Here is a 15,557-nt window from a genome sequence, read left to right on the forward strand (position 1 = left end):
GATACATAAGAAAAAAAAATATTTCTGCTAAGCTTTTCCATGTGACAACTGAAAGTACTGACATTTGGGGGGAGGGGAAGTACAATGCCAGATTTCATTACATTGTGAAGACTGAAAATGGTACAGATACTTAATGCAGAACAGGGTATATAGTGCCATGTTTATAAAGTTTGACCTTAAAAGTTAGCTGAATATATTTTTCCCAATTCCGCAAATGAAGAAGCAGACCATAACTCATTAAATGTGAAAAGGTATTGTCATAAATATAAAGGGAAGGGTAAACCCCTTTAAAATCCCTCCTGGCCAGAGGAAAAATCCTCCCACCTGTAAAGGGTTAAGAAGCTAAAGGTAACCTCGCTGGCACCTGACCAAAATGACCAATGAGGAGACAAGATACTTTCAAAAGCTGGGAGGAGGGAGAAAAACAAAGGGTCTGTGTCTGTCTGTGTGATGCTTTTGCCGGGGACAGAACAGGAATGGAGTCTTAGAACTTAGTAAGTAATCTAGCTAGGTATGTGTTAGATTATGATTTCTTTAAATGGCTGAGAAAATAGCTGTGCTGAATAGAATGAATATTCCTGTCTGTGTGTCTTTTTGTAACTTAAGGTTTTGCCTAGAGGGATTCTCTATGTTTTGAATCTAATTACCCTGTAAGGTATTCACCATCCTGATTTTACAGAGGTGATTCTTTTTTACTTCTATTAAAAGCCTTCTTGTAAGGAAACTGAATGCTTTTTCATTGTTCTCAGATCCAAGGGTTTGGGTCTGTGGTCACCTATGCAAATTGATGAGGATTTTTACCAAACCTTCCCCAGGAAGTGGGGTGCAGGGGTTGGGAGAATTTGGGGGGAAAGATGTTTCCAAACTACGTTTTTTCAGGAACCCAGATAAAGTTTGGTGGTGGTAGTGGAAGTCCAAGGGTAAAATAGTTTGTACCTTGGGGAAGTTTTAACCTAAGCTGGTAAAAGTAAGCTTAGGAGGTTTTCATGCAGATCCCCACATCTGTACCCTCGAGTTCAGAGTGGGGAAGGAACCTTGACATGGTGGCAGAGTGATGGGATTAACTTGAAATCCTTTTGAGATCAGTTTGAGATTTTTTGAACCGGAAATACATATTTTAAAAAGGAAATATTTTTTTTTCCTTTTGGGCTGCTGGAAAGGAGGTCCAACTGAAAGCAGCTAGTTTTTTCTCTGCTTTGGGGCCAGAGCAGAGACAAAAGGGAATTACCTTTGTGAATTGCAGGTTTTCTTTGCCTGGAGGCAGAGTAGTTAACCTCCTGCAGGGAAATTCAGTCTTCACAAACCTGAGGTTTTTTTTCCCCTAAAAGTAAATAGGGGGGTGTTCTACCCATTTGCCTGGAGACAAAAGTGGTAGGGGTGTTTTTTTTTTTTTAGGATTTTGATTTTTTTTTACAAGGAGCACAGATATGAAAAGCAAATTTTTTCCTTTGGGCTGCTGGAAAGCAGGCCTCCAACTGGAAATAGTTGAAAGGTTTTTTGCTTTGATTTGGGGCCAGAGCAGAGACAAAGGGAATTGTCTTTTTCTGTAGGCTGACAATCACTATCAGAGAATAGGTATCCTATTCCAGCACAGCAAAATTTTACAAGCCAAGTTTTGTTTGTTTTATTTCTAAACCTTGGGTGTAAAGTTAGTTAAAAACAGAGAGGTTAGGATGACAGACTCCACGGCTCAACAAAAGCTGGAATTAGCCAGTTTTGAGGCTGCTGAAAAACAAAAGGAACATGAAAGACAGATAGAACTCATGCGGATGGAGAAGGAGGTACAGGAGGGTGCCCACAGGAGGGAGATGGAGGCAAGGGACAAGAAGAGGAAGCATGTGGAGGAGATGGAGAAGATAAAGGCTCAGCAGAATATACCAACAAACCCTAGCAATCCTCCTCCAGGTACCACTTCCCATCCCAGAAAGTTCCCCACCTACAAGGCAGGCGATGATACTGAGGCCTTCTTAGAAAACTTCGAAAGGGCCTGCCTTGGGTACAGCATCTTTACCGACCAATACATGGTAGAGCTGAGGCCGCAGCTCAGTGGACCCTTAGCTGAGGTGGCGGCTGAAATGCCTAAAGAACACATGAACAAGTATGAATTGTTTAAATCCAAGGCGAGAGTCAGAATGGGGATAACACCCAAGCATTCTCGTCGGAGGTTCAGAGCCCTAAGGTGGAAACCAGACGTGTCATTTACCCGACATGCCTACCACATTGTGAAACATTGGGATGCCTGGATATCAGGAGCAAGTGTTGAATCTCCAGTAAATTTGCCCTTCCTAATGCAAATGGAACAATTTTTAGAGGGTGTTCCTGAGGAAATAGAAAGAGACATCCTAGATGGGAAGCCCAAAACTGTAATCGAGGCAGGAGAGATTGGAGCCAGATGGGTGGAGGTGGCAGAGAAGAAGAAAACTGGTCGCAGTTGGAGCGCAGACCAGAAGGGACAACCCCAGACCACACCCTGTTACCGGGGGCCGCCCAAAGCCCCACCTACCTCCCAAAGAACCCTCCAGACACCTTATCGTCCCACCACCCTGTTCTCCAGCAACCCACCTCGCCCCAGTGACCCGTCAGCTGGATGATGTTTTAAATGTAACGAGCTGGGGCATGTAAAGGCCAACTGCCCCAAGAACCCCAACAGATTACAGTTCATTGCACCGGAATCACACCAGAGATCCGCAGGCCCAGATACCTCCCAGATACCCTTGGAGCGGAGGGAAACTGTGAGTGTGGGTGGGAAGGTGGTCACCGCGTGGAGGGACACCGGAGCACAAGTGTCAGCTATCTGTGCTTCCTTAGTGGACCCCAATTTAATCAACCCAGAGATCCAAGTGACGATTCAACCCTTCAAGGCCAACTCTTTCAATTTGCCTACAGCCAAGTTGCCTGTCCAGTACCAGGGCTGGTCAGGAACGTGGACTTTTGCAGTCTATGATGATTATCCCATCCCCATGCTGTTGGGGGAAGACTTGGCCAATCATGTGAAGCGGGCCAAGAGGGTAGGAATGGTCACCCGCAGCCAGGCTAAACAAGCCGTGAGGCCTAGCTCTGTTCTGGAAACTTCTATCAGGACCGGTCAGAGGTGATGGACCCGGACCCCAGGCCAATGTCTGCAACAGCAGTATTGGATCCAGTCCCAGAGACCCAGTCTGGGACTGAGACCCAGACGGAACCAGTCCCAGAACCGGAACCAGCGGAACAACCAGCATCAGACCCATTGCCAGCACTGAATCCAGTACTTGCAACCTCAACACCAGAGGGTCCCACCGAACCTGAACCGGCAGCAGCCGATAACCCTACACAAGAGGCTCAGCCGGAGCCTGAACCCCAACATAGTGTCCCAGCAGAGAGCGGTTCACAGTCAACAGAAACAGCCCCATCCCCTACATTGCTTCCAGAGGGACCAAACATAGGTCCACAATCCAATGAGGAACTGATGTCTCCAGCATCAGGGGAACAGTTCCAGACCGAACAGGAAGCAGATGAAAGCCTCCAGAGAGTTTGGATGGCGGCACGGCGCAACCCACCGCCTCTCAGCTCTTCTAATCCAGGTTTGTTGTAGAAAAAGGACTTTTATACAGGGAAACTCTTTCTGGTGGACACCAGGAAGACTGGCATCCTCAGAGACAGTTGGTAGTTCCAACTAAATACCGGGCCAAGCTCTTGAGCTTAGCCCATGATCATCCTAGTGGCCATGCTGGGGTGAACAGGACCAAAGACCGTTTTGGGGGGGGTCATTCCACTGGGAGGGAATGGGCAAGGATGTTTCTACCTATGTCCGGTCTTGTGAAGTATGCCAGAGAGTGGGAAAACCCCAAGACCAGGTCAAAGCCCCTCTCCAGCCACTCCCCATCACTGCGGTTCCATTTCAGCGAGTAGCTGTGGATATTCTGGGTCCTTTTCCGAAAAAGATACCCAGAGGAAAGCAGTACATACTGACTTTCATGCATTTTGCCACCCGATGGCCGGAAGCAGTAGCTCTAAGCAACACCAGGGCTAAAAGAGTGTGCCAGGCACTAGCAGACATTTTTGCCAGGGTAGGTTGGCGCTCCGACATCCTCACAGATGCAGGGACTAATTTCCTGGCAGGAATTATGGAAAACCTTTGGGAAGCTCATGGGGTAAATCACTTGGTTGCCAAAGGTTTTGCCTAGAGGGATTCTCTATCTTTTTTGAATCTAATCACCTCTCTAAAATCGGGATGGTGAATACCTTACAGGGTAATTAGATTCAAAACATAGAGAATCCCTCTAGGCAAAACCTTAAGTTACAAAAAAGACACACAGACAGGAATATTCATTCTATTCAGCACAGCTATTTTCTCAGCCATTTAAAGAAATCATAATCTAACACATACCTAGCTAGATTACTTACTAAGTTCTAAGACTCCATTTCTGTTCTGTCCCCGGCAAAAGCATCATACAGACAGACACAGACCCTTTGTTTTTCTCCTTCCTCCCAGCTTTTGAAAGTATCTTGTCTCCTCGTTGGTCATTTTGGTCAGGTGCCAGCGAGGTTACCTTTAGCTTCTTAACTCTTTACAGATGGGAGGATTTTTCCTCTGGCCAGGAGGGATTTTAAAGGGGTTTACCCTTCCCTTTATATTTGACAGGTATTGATTCAACATACTTTATTTATTTAAATAGTTGTAATACATTGTAATGAATTTAGGCCTTAACAATAGTTGTAATAAATTCAAATGTGGTTTTTAATAATTTTTTTTAAACCAGACTTTGTCCTTCAAAAGACATCTGATTTCACACTATGATCTGCAGTGGAAATGACTGGGGAAAAAGTGGAAAGGAAAACAAAACTCAGAGTACCTTTCAATTCTTTCTTTCTGATTCATACTGCCCCTAGCTGTTCCAAGCAGACATTGACTTTTTGTGTATGTCTAAACAGGGATATAAAAAAAATCCTGTGGCTGGCCGGGTCAGCTGAGTCGGACTCCTGGGTTTTGGGCTCCAGGGTTGAAAAATTACCCTGTAGACATTCAGGCTCAGGATGGAGACCAGGCCGTGGGACACTGCTAGTATTGAGGGTTCCAGAGCCAAACATCTACGCAGCAACTTTTAGCCCTGCAGCCTGAGCCCTGCCATGGGGCTTTTATCACCAAGTAGATGTACCCTTAATAGAGTTTTGTCCTCCTCTGAATTCTTCCCAGTCATGTTTTACTGTTCAGATGTTTACCAAGTAACACTTTCTTAAAAATTTTGTGGTGATCTTTTTATTGGTCACCGAGTTATTTTGGTTTTTTCCAAACTGAAAGGATATCATACTTATTATTACCGAAAACATAAACTCTTGATTAGCTCATGTAAAGAAATGGTATCTAAAATGTATTATCAGTCTAAAAACACAACTGTTTTTGTTTTAGATTAGCAAAGAAGTGAAAGAAAAACTTGCAGTCCAACTGCGAAATTCAACTCCTGGCCTAGGTGGAGCTAAAGTAGAAGAACTGGAATTTTATAAGGTAAGTTAAAGCTGACGGAAATTGTGTAACAATACTTAGTGTAAATGTCACAATTGCGTGTTGTCTCCACCTCCTTAAACTAGAGATGTAACATGTTAACTGGTAAGCATTAGTCTAACCCAGGGGTGGGCAAACTTTTTGGCCCGAGGGCCACATCTGGGGGGTTGGGGTGCAGGAGGAGGTGCGGCAGGGACTTGGGGTGCAGGAGGGGTGCGAAGTGCAGCAGGGGGTTGGGGTGCAGGACAAGTGCGGGGTGCAGGCTCCAGTCTGGCGCCGCTTATCTGCAGCAGCACCGGGGTGGCAGCAGCATGCAGTGAGGCTAAGGCAGGCTCCCTGCTTGCGCTGGCTCTGCTCCGCTCCCGGAAGCGGCCGGCACCATGTCCCTGTGGCCCCTGGGGTGGGGAGGTGGGCAGAGGGCTCCATGCTTTGTCCTCTCCTGTGGGTACCTCCCCTGAAGCTCCCATTGGCTGCGGTTCCCCGTTCTCGGCCAATGGGAGCTGCAGGGGGCGGTGCTGTGGTGCCGGCTGCTTCCAAGAGTGGCGTGGGGCCCGTGGCGCCACGGGGGTGGCAATCTTGCGTGCCGGATACAAAGCCCTGACGGGCCGGATCCAGCCCAGGGACCGGAGATTGCCCACCCCTGGTTTAACCGGTTAACCCACGTTAACCTGCAGGCTGGCCGGCCCAGAGGCCCCGCACCACCCGGAGCATGCCCGGTCCCAGCCCCGGCCAGCCCTTGAACTGGTTAACCGTTTAAATGAAATATTTTTTAATCGTTTAAGTGGTTAACTTTTAAAACAATATTTATATCCCTACCTTAAACCCTAAGGTTCCCAACTTTAGGTTATGTGGTTCAACTGTTCCCTATTGATTCTGCTATTTGAATTATCTGGTGCTGAGGAGCTCCTGTTTCTGGCAGGAAGAATTTTTAGGATGAGGAAATCCTTTACTAATGGGAAGTGGAGTGTAGTCATGGATTGCAGATTAGTGTCTTTCCACCTGACTGTTCAAACTGGTTTTCAGTCTTGAGTCTTTCATGTGTTGTACTTTTCCCTTTCCTTTTCATAGAATCATAGAAATGTAGAGCTGGAATGGACCTTGAGAGATCATGAAGTCCAGTCCCCTGCACTGAGGCAGGACCAAGTAAACCTAGACTATCCTTTACAAGTGTTTGTATAACCTGTTCTTAAAAACCTCCAATGATGGGGATTTCATAACCTCCCATGGAAGTCTGTTCCAGCGCTGAACTACCCTTATAGTTAGAAAGTTTGTCCTAATATCTAACCTAAATCTCCATTGCTGCAGATTAAGCCTATTACTTTTTGTCTTTCCTCTTGTGCACAGTGAGAACAATTGATCACAGTCCTCTTTATAACTGCCCTTAACATATCTGAAGACTGTTATCAGGTCCCTTCTCAGTCTTCTTTTCTCAAGACTAAACGTGCCCAGTTTTTTAATCTTTCCTCATAGGTCAGGTTTTCTATACCTTTTATTCTTTTTGTTGCTCTTGTTTGGACTCTTTCCAATTTTCCACATCTTTCCTAAAGTGTGGTGCCCAGAACTGGTCACAGTAGTCCACCTGAGGCCTCACCAGTGCTGAGTAGAGTGGGACAATTATCTCCTTTGTCTTACATACAACACTTGTGCTACTACTCCCCAGAATGGCATTTTATAGGCATATTCTCCACTCCCATTATTCACATCATTAATAAAAATATTGAATAGTACCAGACACAGGACTGACTGCTGTGAGACCCTAATAAATATGTCATCCCAGTTTGAAAGCGTATCATTGATAACTACTCTTTGAGTACAGTCTTTCAACCAGTTGTGTACTACTTTGTAGTAATTTCATTTAGACCGCATTTCCCTAGCTCGCTGATGAGAATGTCATATGTGACTGTGTCAAAAGCCTTACTAAAATCAATATATATCATGTCTACTGATTCCTCCATATCCACCAGACCAGTGATCCTATCAAAGAAAGAAATTAGGTTTGTTTGGCATGATTTGTGCTTTACAAATCTATGTTGGCTGTTCTTTATAGCTCTATTATCCTCTAGGTATCTACCAGTTGGTTGTCTAATAATTTGTTCCGGTATCTTCCCAGGGATTGACGTTAGTCTGACTAAGCTGTAATTCTCTGGATCCTCTTGTTTTCCTATGTAAAGACAGGTACTATGTTTGCCCTTCTCCAATCCTTTGGGACCTCATCTGTACTCTGAGTTCTCCAAGATAATTGCTAATGGTTCTGAGATTGCTTCAGCTAGTTCCTTAAGTACCCTAGGATGAATTTCATCAGGCCCTGCTGACTCGAGTATATCTAACTTTTATTTAAATATTCTTTAATCTGTTTTTTCCTTCTTTTGGGAAACATTTTTTCTCTGCCAGTCAAGACACTCAGAATCTTTCAGCATCCTCCCCTCTCACTCTGAAATGCTTTTAGTAGAGAATCAAAGAACCCCCTTGGCTTTCCACAATTGCAAAGATAGTTGACTCTGCTTACCGCACCTCATATCTCAGGTCTGAAGAAGAGCTACTTGACCCTCTGCAGGCTTGAGCATCTTGGTGGTGGAAATGGGATAGGTCTCAACATCTCAGGCTCTGCACAGAGGAAGTTGCCAAGACCATCACCTACCAGAACCCCCGTGTCAGGCTAGCAAAGAAGTGCCTCCAGCAACTCCCTTCTTCTCTTCTCTTCACCAGCACAAATGTGGGCCTGGGGCAGACAGAGTGATACTGCTATCTCCCCCAGTTTGGACTTGGGTGGCTAGAAAATCCATGGAGTAGCAGCAGTAGTTGCAACACGAGTGACTTACATCAAAGGTGGTAAACTGCTCTTACCACTATGTGTCCCTTTTTCTTTAGCTACTTTGCCACTGGCCTATTTAACTTCTTTAATAGTGTATATATAGAGGAAACTAAATTCGTTTTTGAGAGCCCTTGTCTAAAGTGTATTTACCTCTAGTGAATAGACTGAAAAGTGGGGGAAGACATCAGCAGTACTCTGCAAAGGCACTGAGAAAACTTCAGTCACAGCCAGATGGGTCCAGACAGTGTTAAACAAATGACACATAAATTCAACAAACTTCTACATTAACTTTGCTTCTTACATTTTCATGTTCCTCCCTTCCAATTCCCCATGAAGATAGTCAGGGTCAGAAAAATTATCTTGTAACTTGAAGTCTGTAAAATGCAGTTCTGTCCTTTATCCTAAATGATCCAGAATGGCTCTTTTTGCTTTGTGATAGCAAAAACATTTGGAGGCAATGAACTGAACATCAACTCCTGAATGGTCAATGAATACATTCTGAAAAGGCATTTCAGAATGAGAATTCTTGCGGTGGGAGGCTGGATTTGGCTGTCCTGGGGCTGGTCAGAAACCTGTTTCTGGCATCTCTAATAGTTCATGCATTTGCACCAGGTGCAGTCAAAGGAAAAGATCATGATTTTTACTCCAGGTCATCCCCTTGGTGGTATTTTTGAAATTTCATACTACAGTTATGCTTTAGAGAGAAGGAACAGGATTTTGTGAAGGTTTCTGAAGTTTTTATTTTGTTCTGAAACATCTGTATTTTCTTCCCATGGACTGTTTATATATATTTCTGGAATTTCCAATCCTGAAAGTAGTTCCTAGCTGCAGTAAATTTCTTCAGTCATTGAGGAAGCTCACAGATGTTATGAGTAGGTGACCGAAGAAAACACATTTTTTACATGCTTACGTATTGCTTGTGGTGTTAGGAACCAATCTGTAACAATCCACCCAGTGGCAGTGGTTTTAGGGAGCCTCCTATCACTTGTATGTGGAGTTATGAGATGCTATTTGTGTTCTTGGACTTCTCTCATGTGCTGGCTTTTTCTGTTCAAATTTATAATATGGGTTTCTTGTTTATATAAGAGTTTCTAAAGCTTTCCAAGTGCTATTGGTTATGTTAGATTTGAAATGGGTGTTTGCAGCATGTGGTCAACTGAGGGGTTTCAAGTTTTCTACTTTTCAGACCTCCACATTACAAGGTGGCAGTTTTGAGTCTGTTTCCAGTCTCCAGACACCAAAACAAAATAGTGTGTAAATTTCATATTTCTTCTTCGAGTGGTCTCTGTATATTCCTACTTGTGGGATCAAGATGCCTGTGCCATGAGAGTTTCTGGAGCCTTCTGGAAAGCATTGTCCATTGGGGCCACTCACCGCTCCTTCTCCCTCCATCCCGGAGGGTTCTGAGGGCATAAAAGGGGGAGTGACCCCAAGCACCCTTCAGTTCTTTTCTAACTGCTGAAGGTGCAGCAAGACTTGGATTGCACACAGTGTCCTCGATGCTTTCCTCATTGCTTTTTCTTTTTTTCCTCTTTTTCCCCTACCTTTTTGAGGCAAATTTTGTTTATAATTAATCAGGTTTTTCTTTTAAAGAAGTGAGAAGATGTCAAGACAAAGGCATGCTGGGTAGGTATGGAGGAGCAGGAGGACCAACACACCCCCAGGTTCATGAGGGAGGCTCCTCAGGTCTACTTGATTAAATTGATGCTGAATAAGTTCAGTGTCAGCATCAAAGATTGTCCCACAGGAGTGGGTTTGCCTGCCTCTTGCATCCCTGCATGTGGGAGGCATCTCAGGCTGGGCACTGTTGAGGTCCTTAGGTTTGTCCAGTTTGACCAAGGAGACCTAGTGCCTTAAGTGGCTTTCTGGCTGTTGGATCTAATTTTCTAAGGATCTGGATCCACAGAGCTTTGATCTGGTGGCCTAACATGTATCTGGGATCTGCAAAACCTGGATCCACAACAGAGTACAGATCCAGAGCTTACTAAATAGCTTTTTTTTTTTTTTTTTTTTTTTTTTTAAATTTTGTGGCTGATAACTATGGCTTTGGTTTCAAATGGATCCAGGGTCAGAGCCTGAATCCAGATTCAACAGTCAAACATGGATTGCCAAGCACGGTTGCCAGGAAATGGATCCAATTACCTGGGATCCAGCCAGCATGAAAATCTGACATCTCTGAGTGAGAGTCACTTGTCTAGTTGCATCCGATGAAGTGAGCTGTAGCTCACGAAAGCTTATGCTCAAATAAATTGGTTAGTCTCTAAGGTGCCACAAGTACTCCTTTTCTTTTTTTTGCGAATACAGACTAACACGGCTGATACTCTGAAATCTGTACCACAGAGTCCCAGAAACTGTCCAGGTCAGTGGAGTCTGGTACTACCTTTCCAACACCATGATTTTTTGCAGAACTGCTTGCCCAACTTATTCTGTGCCTAATATAGTGGCATAAGCAAGCAGATCAGTGTTGGACACCCTTTCAACACCGGAAAAGGGAAATGCGTCAGAGGTTTGTGAATAGTTCTGGAATGATGGACCTCTGTTACAGGTTATTGTGTTTTACCTAGTGCTTCCTGTTTGGCCATTTCCAGATGCACATACTCAGACATGCCCTGCTTGTCTGGGAGAAGGTTTTCCCCATCCAGTGCTCCATCTGTCGGACCCTCACCTATAGGTGAGGATGGAGATTGATCCATTCTTAGACTCTTTTACTGTCAGAAGTTGTAATAATCAATCTAATTGGTCTGGGGACTGTCAGTTCCCTTGGTTCTGGGTAGGAACTGCTGAGGTATTCTTGGGCTCCCAACCCATTCCTGTGGGCTAATTGAGCTGCCCAGAACCAGATTTATGAGAATCTGATAGGCTAAGAACTGATGCCAGGATCGGAGGCTCCCTTTAGAATGTGAGGGTACTAGACTCATTTCAGTTTTCTTCTGACATTAACAGATTTGAGGATTTCTTTGCTACACAGCCTCTGTAGGAGAAACAGGGTATTGTGTCACAGGATCCATCTTGTGCTCCAGAAAGGACTGCCTGTTGTATCCAGAGTCTCTTAGAAACCCTCAAATGCATTGCCAAGGTTCTGCAGAGAAGACAGTGGTGTAGGTCTTATTTTAAATTTAGAGCTTTTTATGAGGGTCTGTGAAAACTACTCTCATGTTCCTTGAATCTGATATCATAAATGTGCTGATGGAACTATCTGATCTCTCAAAGGAGGAAATTGTGTTAGAAAATTATTGGGCTCTGGGATACCTACCTTCAATTATAACTTGTTCCTTGTTCTGAGCCAGGAAAGAGACTTTTCAGGTCTGCTTCTGGCTCCACCATGGAATACACAGTGTCTAGGATTGGGTAGTGTCTTTGGTAGCCTCCTATACAGGTAGGTGAAACATGCAAAGGTGCCCATCCTTAACTTTACCAAGTCTTCCTTGGAACCAGTAGAGCATTTGTGTCCAGTGGAGTAGTTGGCTCAGCACATCAGAAGGTCTTAATAAATATAGCTTTAATTCCTCACATCTTGGAAGGAAAAATTATACTTAAGGGTTGTCATCCATCACTTATGCTTAATGGTGCATGAGGTTTGTTTCCTGGTTACTGTGTGAATGACATTTCTCATCTACCATATAATATGAACAACAGGATTGTGTGGCGTGAGGCAAAATGCTGGATGGCTGTACTAACCCCATGAGGTTCATCATATTTGTCTCTGGGTTCCAGAGAGAACTCCAGAAGTGTTCCAGAGGTATTTCCCTCCTCCCCCCTCTGCCATGGTCACATCTGTCTCTTTACAAACACCTCTGACTGAAGTTTAAAAAAAAAAAGACCTCTATTAATAAAACTGTACCTTACCCTTTGGCCTTTCTATGGCAGGAAGTGTTCCATTAAATGCCTGGCTGTGTATAGACAGATGTTTTTTCCCTAGTGCTTTGAACATTCAGGGATATTTCCATACCCATTTTGTAGATGAGTGCTCACTGAAGCCTTGATCTTTTCAAGACCTGCAAACGTTCCTGCAGTGGATGGGTTCGTTACTGCATTTATTTGATAGATTTAATACCAGACAATATCTGAGGCCTCGTCAAGGGCACTTTATTACTCTCCTATCTTTTCTTGACACTAGGAATACCTGAGCCACAATGTCTAAGTACTTTCAAGATGCTGTATTTCATAAGATAGGGGAAGAACATGCCTTCCAGAGAGTTCCCCTGTCACCTTCCTGTCATCTGCAGTAATAGTCCTAGAAGGTGTAAGGTATATTTCAGCTACATTTCAATCCATTCCAAGGTTTGTGATCTCAGTGGGAGATGTGGCTCCACGTGAAGGTACTGGGCTTAGAGCTATTTCTTTGACTTGGAAGGCATTTCTTCTGTTCATAAACTCCAAATCTGTCTAAATTCTGATAGACAGCATTATGGGAATGCATTACGCAGACCACCAAAGAGGGGTTTACTTTAGCGAGTTGTCCGGGAAATTTCTTGTTCATAAAGTTTAGTATCCTTATTAGATGGGTTCAATATCTCATCTACCAGGAAAAGATGATGTATTGGTAGATTTTGCTTTTTATTTTTCTTTTTTTATTCAACAGTACAAGTGCTCTAGCAAGGGCTCCATCTTATATTATTTTGTTCTACAAGTGGGATAAATATTAAGTCCTTTTCTAGCAGCGATACCATGCTTGTGAATGCTTCTGATCCAAAGATAAGCAAAGTCTAACATCAGTGTTGCACTCCTTTCCTGCACCAAGAACAGGAACTTCTCTGTATGTTGCCACTGATTCTAGTGAATTAAGAGGTTTTATGAGCGTTGGTTCAGTTGATATCAAGTTGCTGCTGTTAGCCATGGTTAGAGATTGGCAGAACGATCTCAATATCATGATGTTAATATCCATAAAGACCTGCTTTCCAAACTACTGGGTCTCCTTCTGTGAGATGAGGCGGGAGTCTCTACTCAGGGTAGAAGTTTCTCTCGTTGACATAGACTCCAGGTTGCTTGGTCTATTGATTGAGTGTTATGCTGAGGTCTAAAAGACTGATCAAAAACTTCTGTTTTTCATTAATCAAACTTAGATCTCCCATCTGGGTAGCACCTAAGTGGGAAGACCTAATGATGTCATTTTAGACTGTTTAAATGCAGATGCCATTTTTGATAGCTCAGATAGTCAGTAGGCTTGCGTCTCAGTATTTATCTCCTTTTAAGTTGCATTCTTACAGAGCAGGTGGTCCTACCTATGTCTCCATCCCAGCAGTCTGAGATTTCAATCTCTTTCAGATCATTAAAATGACTTTGTCCCGGGCCTCCTTTATTTTCAGGGAGGCAGGTATCATACTTTGGTATATTCAGAGAACTTTGTCATCATTTATAGCAGGCCAAAGCTTATCTACAAGTTCGTCAGTCTCTAGGAGAAATGTGAGGAACCTGTCGTGGTCCAGAGGTTGTCTATCTGTTGTACTATGTTTCATGATTATCACAGAATCATTGACCTGTGGCTGGGCTTCCACCTCTTGGAACTGTCAGTCCTCATCCAGGACAATGGCAGCATCTCTGGCAGATCCCCATGCTGTCTTCATTGCATCGTGTTGCACGAATGATACTGCAGCCTGTATTTTTAGCAAAAGTGTTCTCCTAAACCTAGTCTTAATGAGAGAATAAGATCTGTCGCTTCTATTCCCTCATGATCTGGTATCCAGAGCTCATGCTTGTTTGGCAGTTCTGCAGTGCTTGTTTACCTAGACCTCCTCCTCCATCTTTCTGGGGCTGTACTGCTGGCTAAACTCCAACAAGTGGGAATATGCAGAGTTCACTCAAAAAAATGAGATGAGCCTCTGCATATTCACACTCCCTGCTGACCTTCCCTACATCTTTGGAGTCTCAGCTTAGAAATTCCTGAATTAGTGTCAGGAATTGAAGGGTTGCTGGGGCCACTCCCCCTTTTATACCTCAGATCCTTCTAAGATGGGAGGGGCGACTGGCCCTAGAAGGTACTGGAAGCTTGTGGCACAGGTCCCACGTGATCCCACAGATGTGTGTGTATATAGAGGCTCATCTCGAAGAACTCTGGTTACAGGCAAGTAACATTGATTTATTTATAACCTTTACTCTACCTATATATTCTCGTAATGATTTGGGATCCAAAACCAACATGTTTAAACTTGGTTATCTAAAGATAGGTACTCACAATAAATAAGTGGCCTGACTTATTTTTTTTCCCATGTGCTGAGAGTAGATACTAGCTTTTCTGAAAACTTAGGACATTTTTATTTTGAAAACGTTGGCTTCAGTTTTTGAGAGTCGTTATTTAAAAACAAACATTTGTTTCCCTTTAGCAATCCCTTTGTGTAATCTTGAATTGTGTGGATGCTGTGTAACTGTAAACTCTATTAACATGACACTTCTCAGTTCAGTGCTATTCTACAGTTGGTTTCTTTCTCTTCCCATCTCAAATCCAGGTTCCTTCACAGGAGGCTATGGATTTGTTTAGAGTAAGAAGAGTTTACCTTCTGACTGGCTTCGCGTATGTGCCTCATACGGACATAGTTGCAATAGTTTTAAATAACTACAGAACCAAACTGTCTAAGGCCCTTGCGGTAAGTACCCATTTTTTCTGAGCTAGTTTTGTACCTTTGGGACCATTTGTTAATTCACTCGCTGCACAATATGCTGCAGCTGGTCAGAACATTTCACCTGAAAAATTCCAGTTAAACATTATCAAAATTTGCTTACAGTGCTTAAAGTAAAATAAAATAAACAAGACGCGTGAGGATGAACTGAAGGAACATAATTTTAAGTAAAATTGGAACCTGCTGCCATGGATATTGTTAAGGCAATATCTTTTTTAGACCGTTTAAATGAAGATGCTCATTTTTGATAGCTCAGATAGTCACTAGGCTTGTGTCTCAGTAACTACCTTCTTTAGGGCTATAGCTACGCTACAGCTTAAGTTGACAAAAGTTATGTCGCTCATTGGCCACACCGTTGAGTGACATAATTTATGCTGTCCACACCAGTGCTTATGTTGGCAGAAGAGCTTCTTCCATTGATATAGCTAACGCCACTCGTGGGCTGGAGTAATTAAGCCGATGGGAGAGCCCTCTCCCATTGGCTTAGAGCGGCTGCACTAGAGAGTTCTCTAGTGTAGCCATAGCATAAGTTGCGTTCTTACACAACAGGTGGTCCTGCCCATATCTCCATCCCAAGGTTTTAGCGGTAATTTCTTATGTGAAAAGTAACGTAACTCTTATTGAAGAGGTTAACCCTGGACATGACTACCTT

General features: G+C 43.6%; 1 protein-coding gene across 14 annotated transcripts in view; it reads left to right on the forward strand.

Moving 5' to 3' along the window:
* PRIM2 (DNA primase subunit 2) overlaps nucleotides 1-15,557 on the forward strand; it is a 296,493-nt gene that overhangs the window by 60,053 nt on the left and 220,883 nt on the right. For 12 of the 14 annotated variants that reach the window (XM_037894260.2, XM_043542429.1, XM_043542433.1 and 9 more), the window contains 2 exons: nucleotides 5,387-5,482; nucleotides 14,735-14,872. The exons of 1 other annotated variant lie outside the window; for it this stretch is intronic. In XM_037894260.2, the coding sequence (XP_037750188.1) occupies nucleotides 5,387-5,482; nucleotides 14,735-14,872 (234 nt within the window). Of the gene's footprint in view, nucleotides 1-5,386; nucleotides 5,483-14,734; nucleotides 14,873-15,557 lie in introns of those variants that run through there. One more of the 14 variants, XM_037894264.2, reaches the window with a different exon arrangement.

This window comes from Chelonia mydas, chromosome 3 (genome assembly GCF_015237465.2).
Source record: "Chelonia mydas isolate rCheMyd1 chromosome 3, rCheMyd1.pri.v2, whole genome shotgun sequence".
NCBI classification, from domain to species: Eukaryota; Metazoa; Chordata; order Testudines; family Cheloniidae; genus Chelonia; species Chelonia mydas.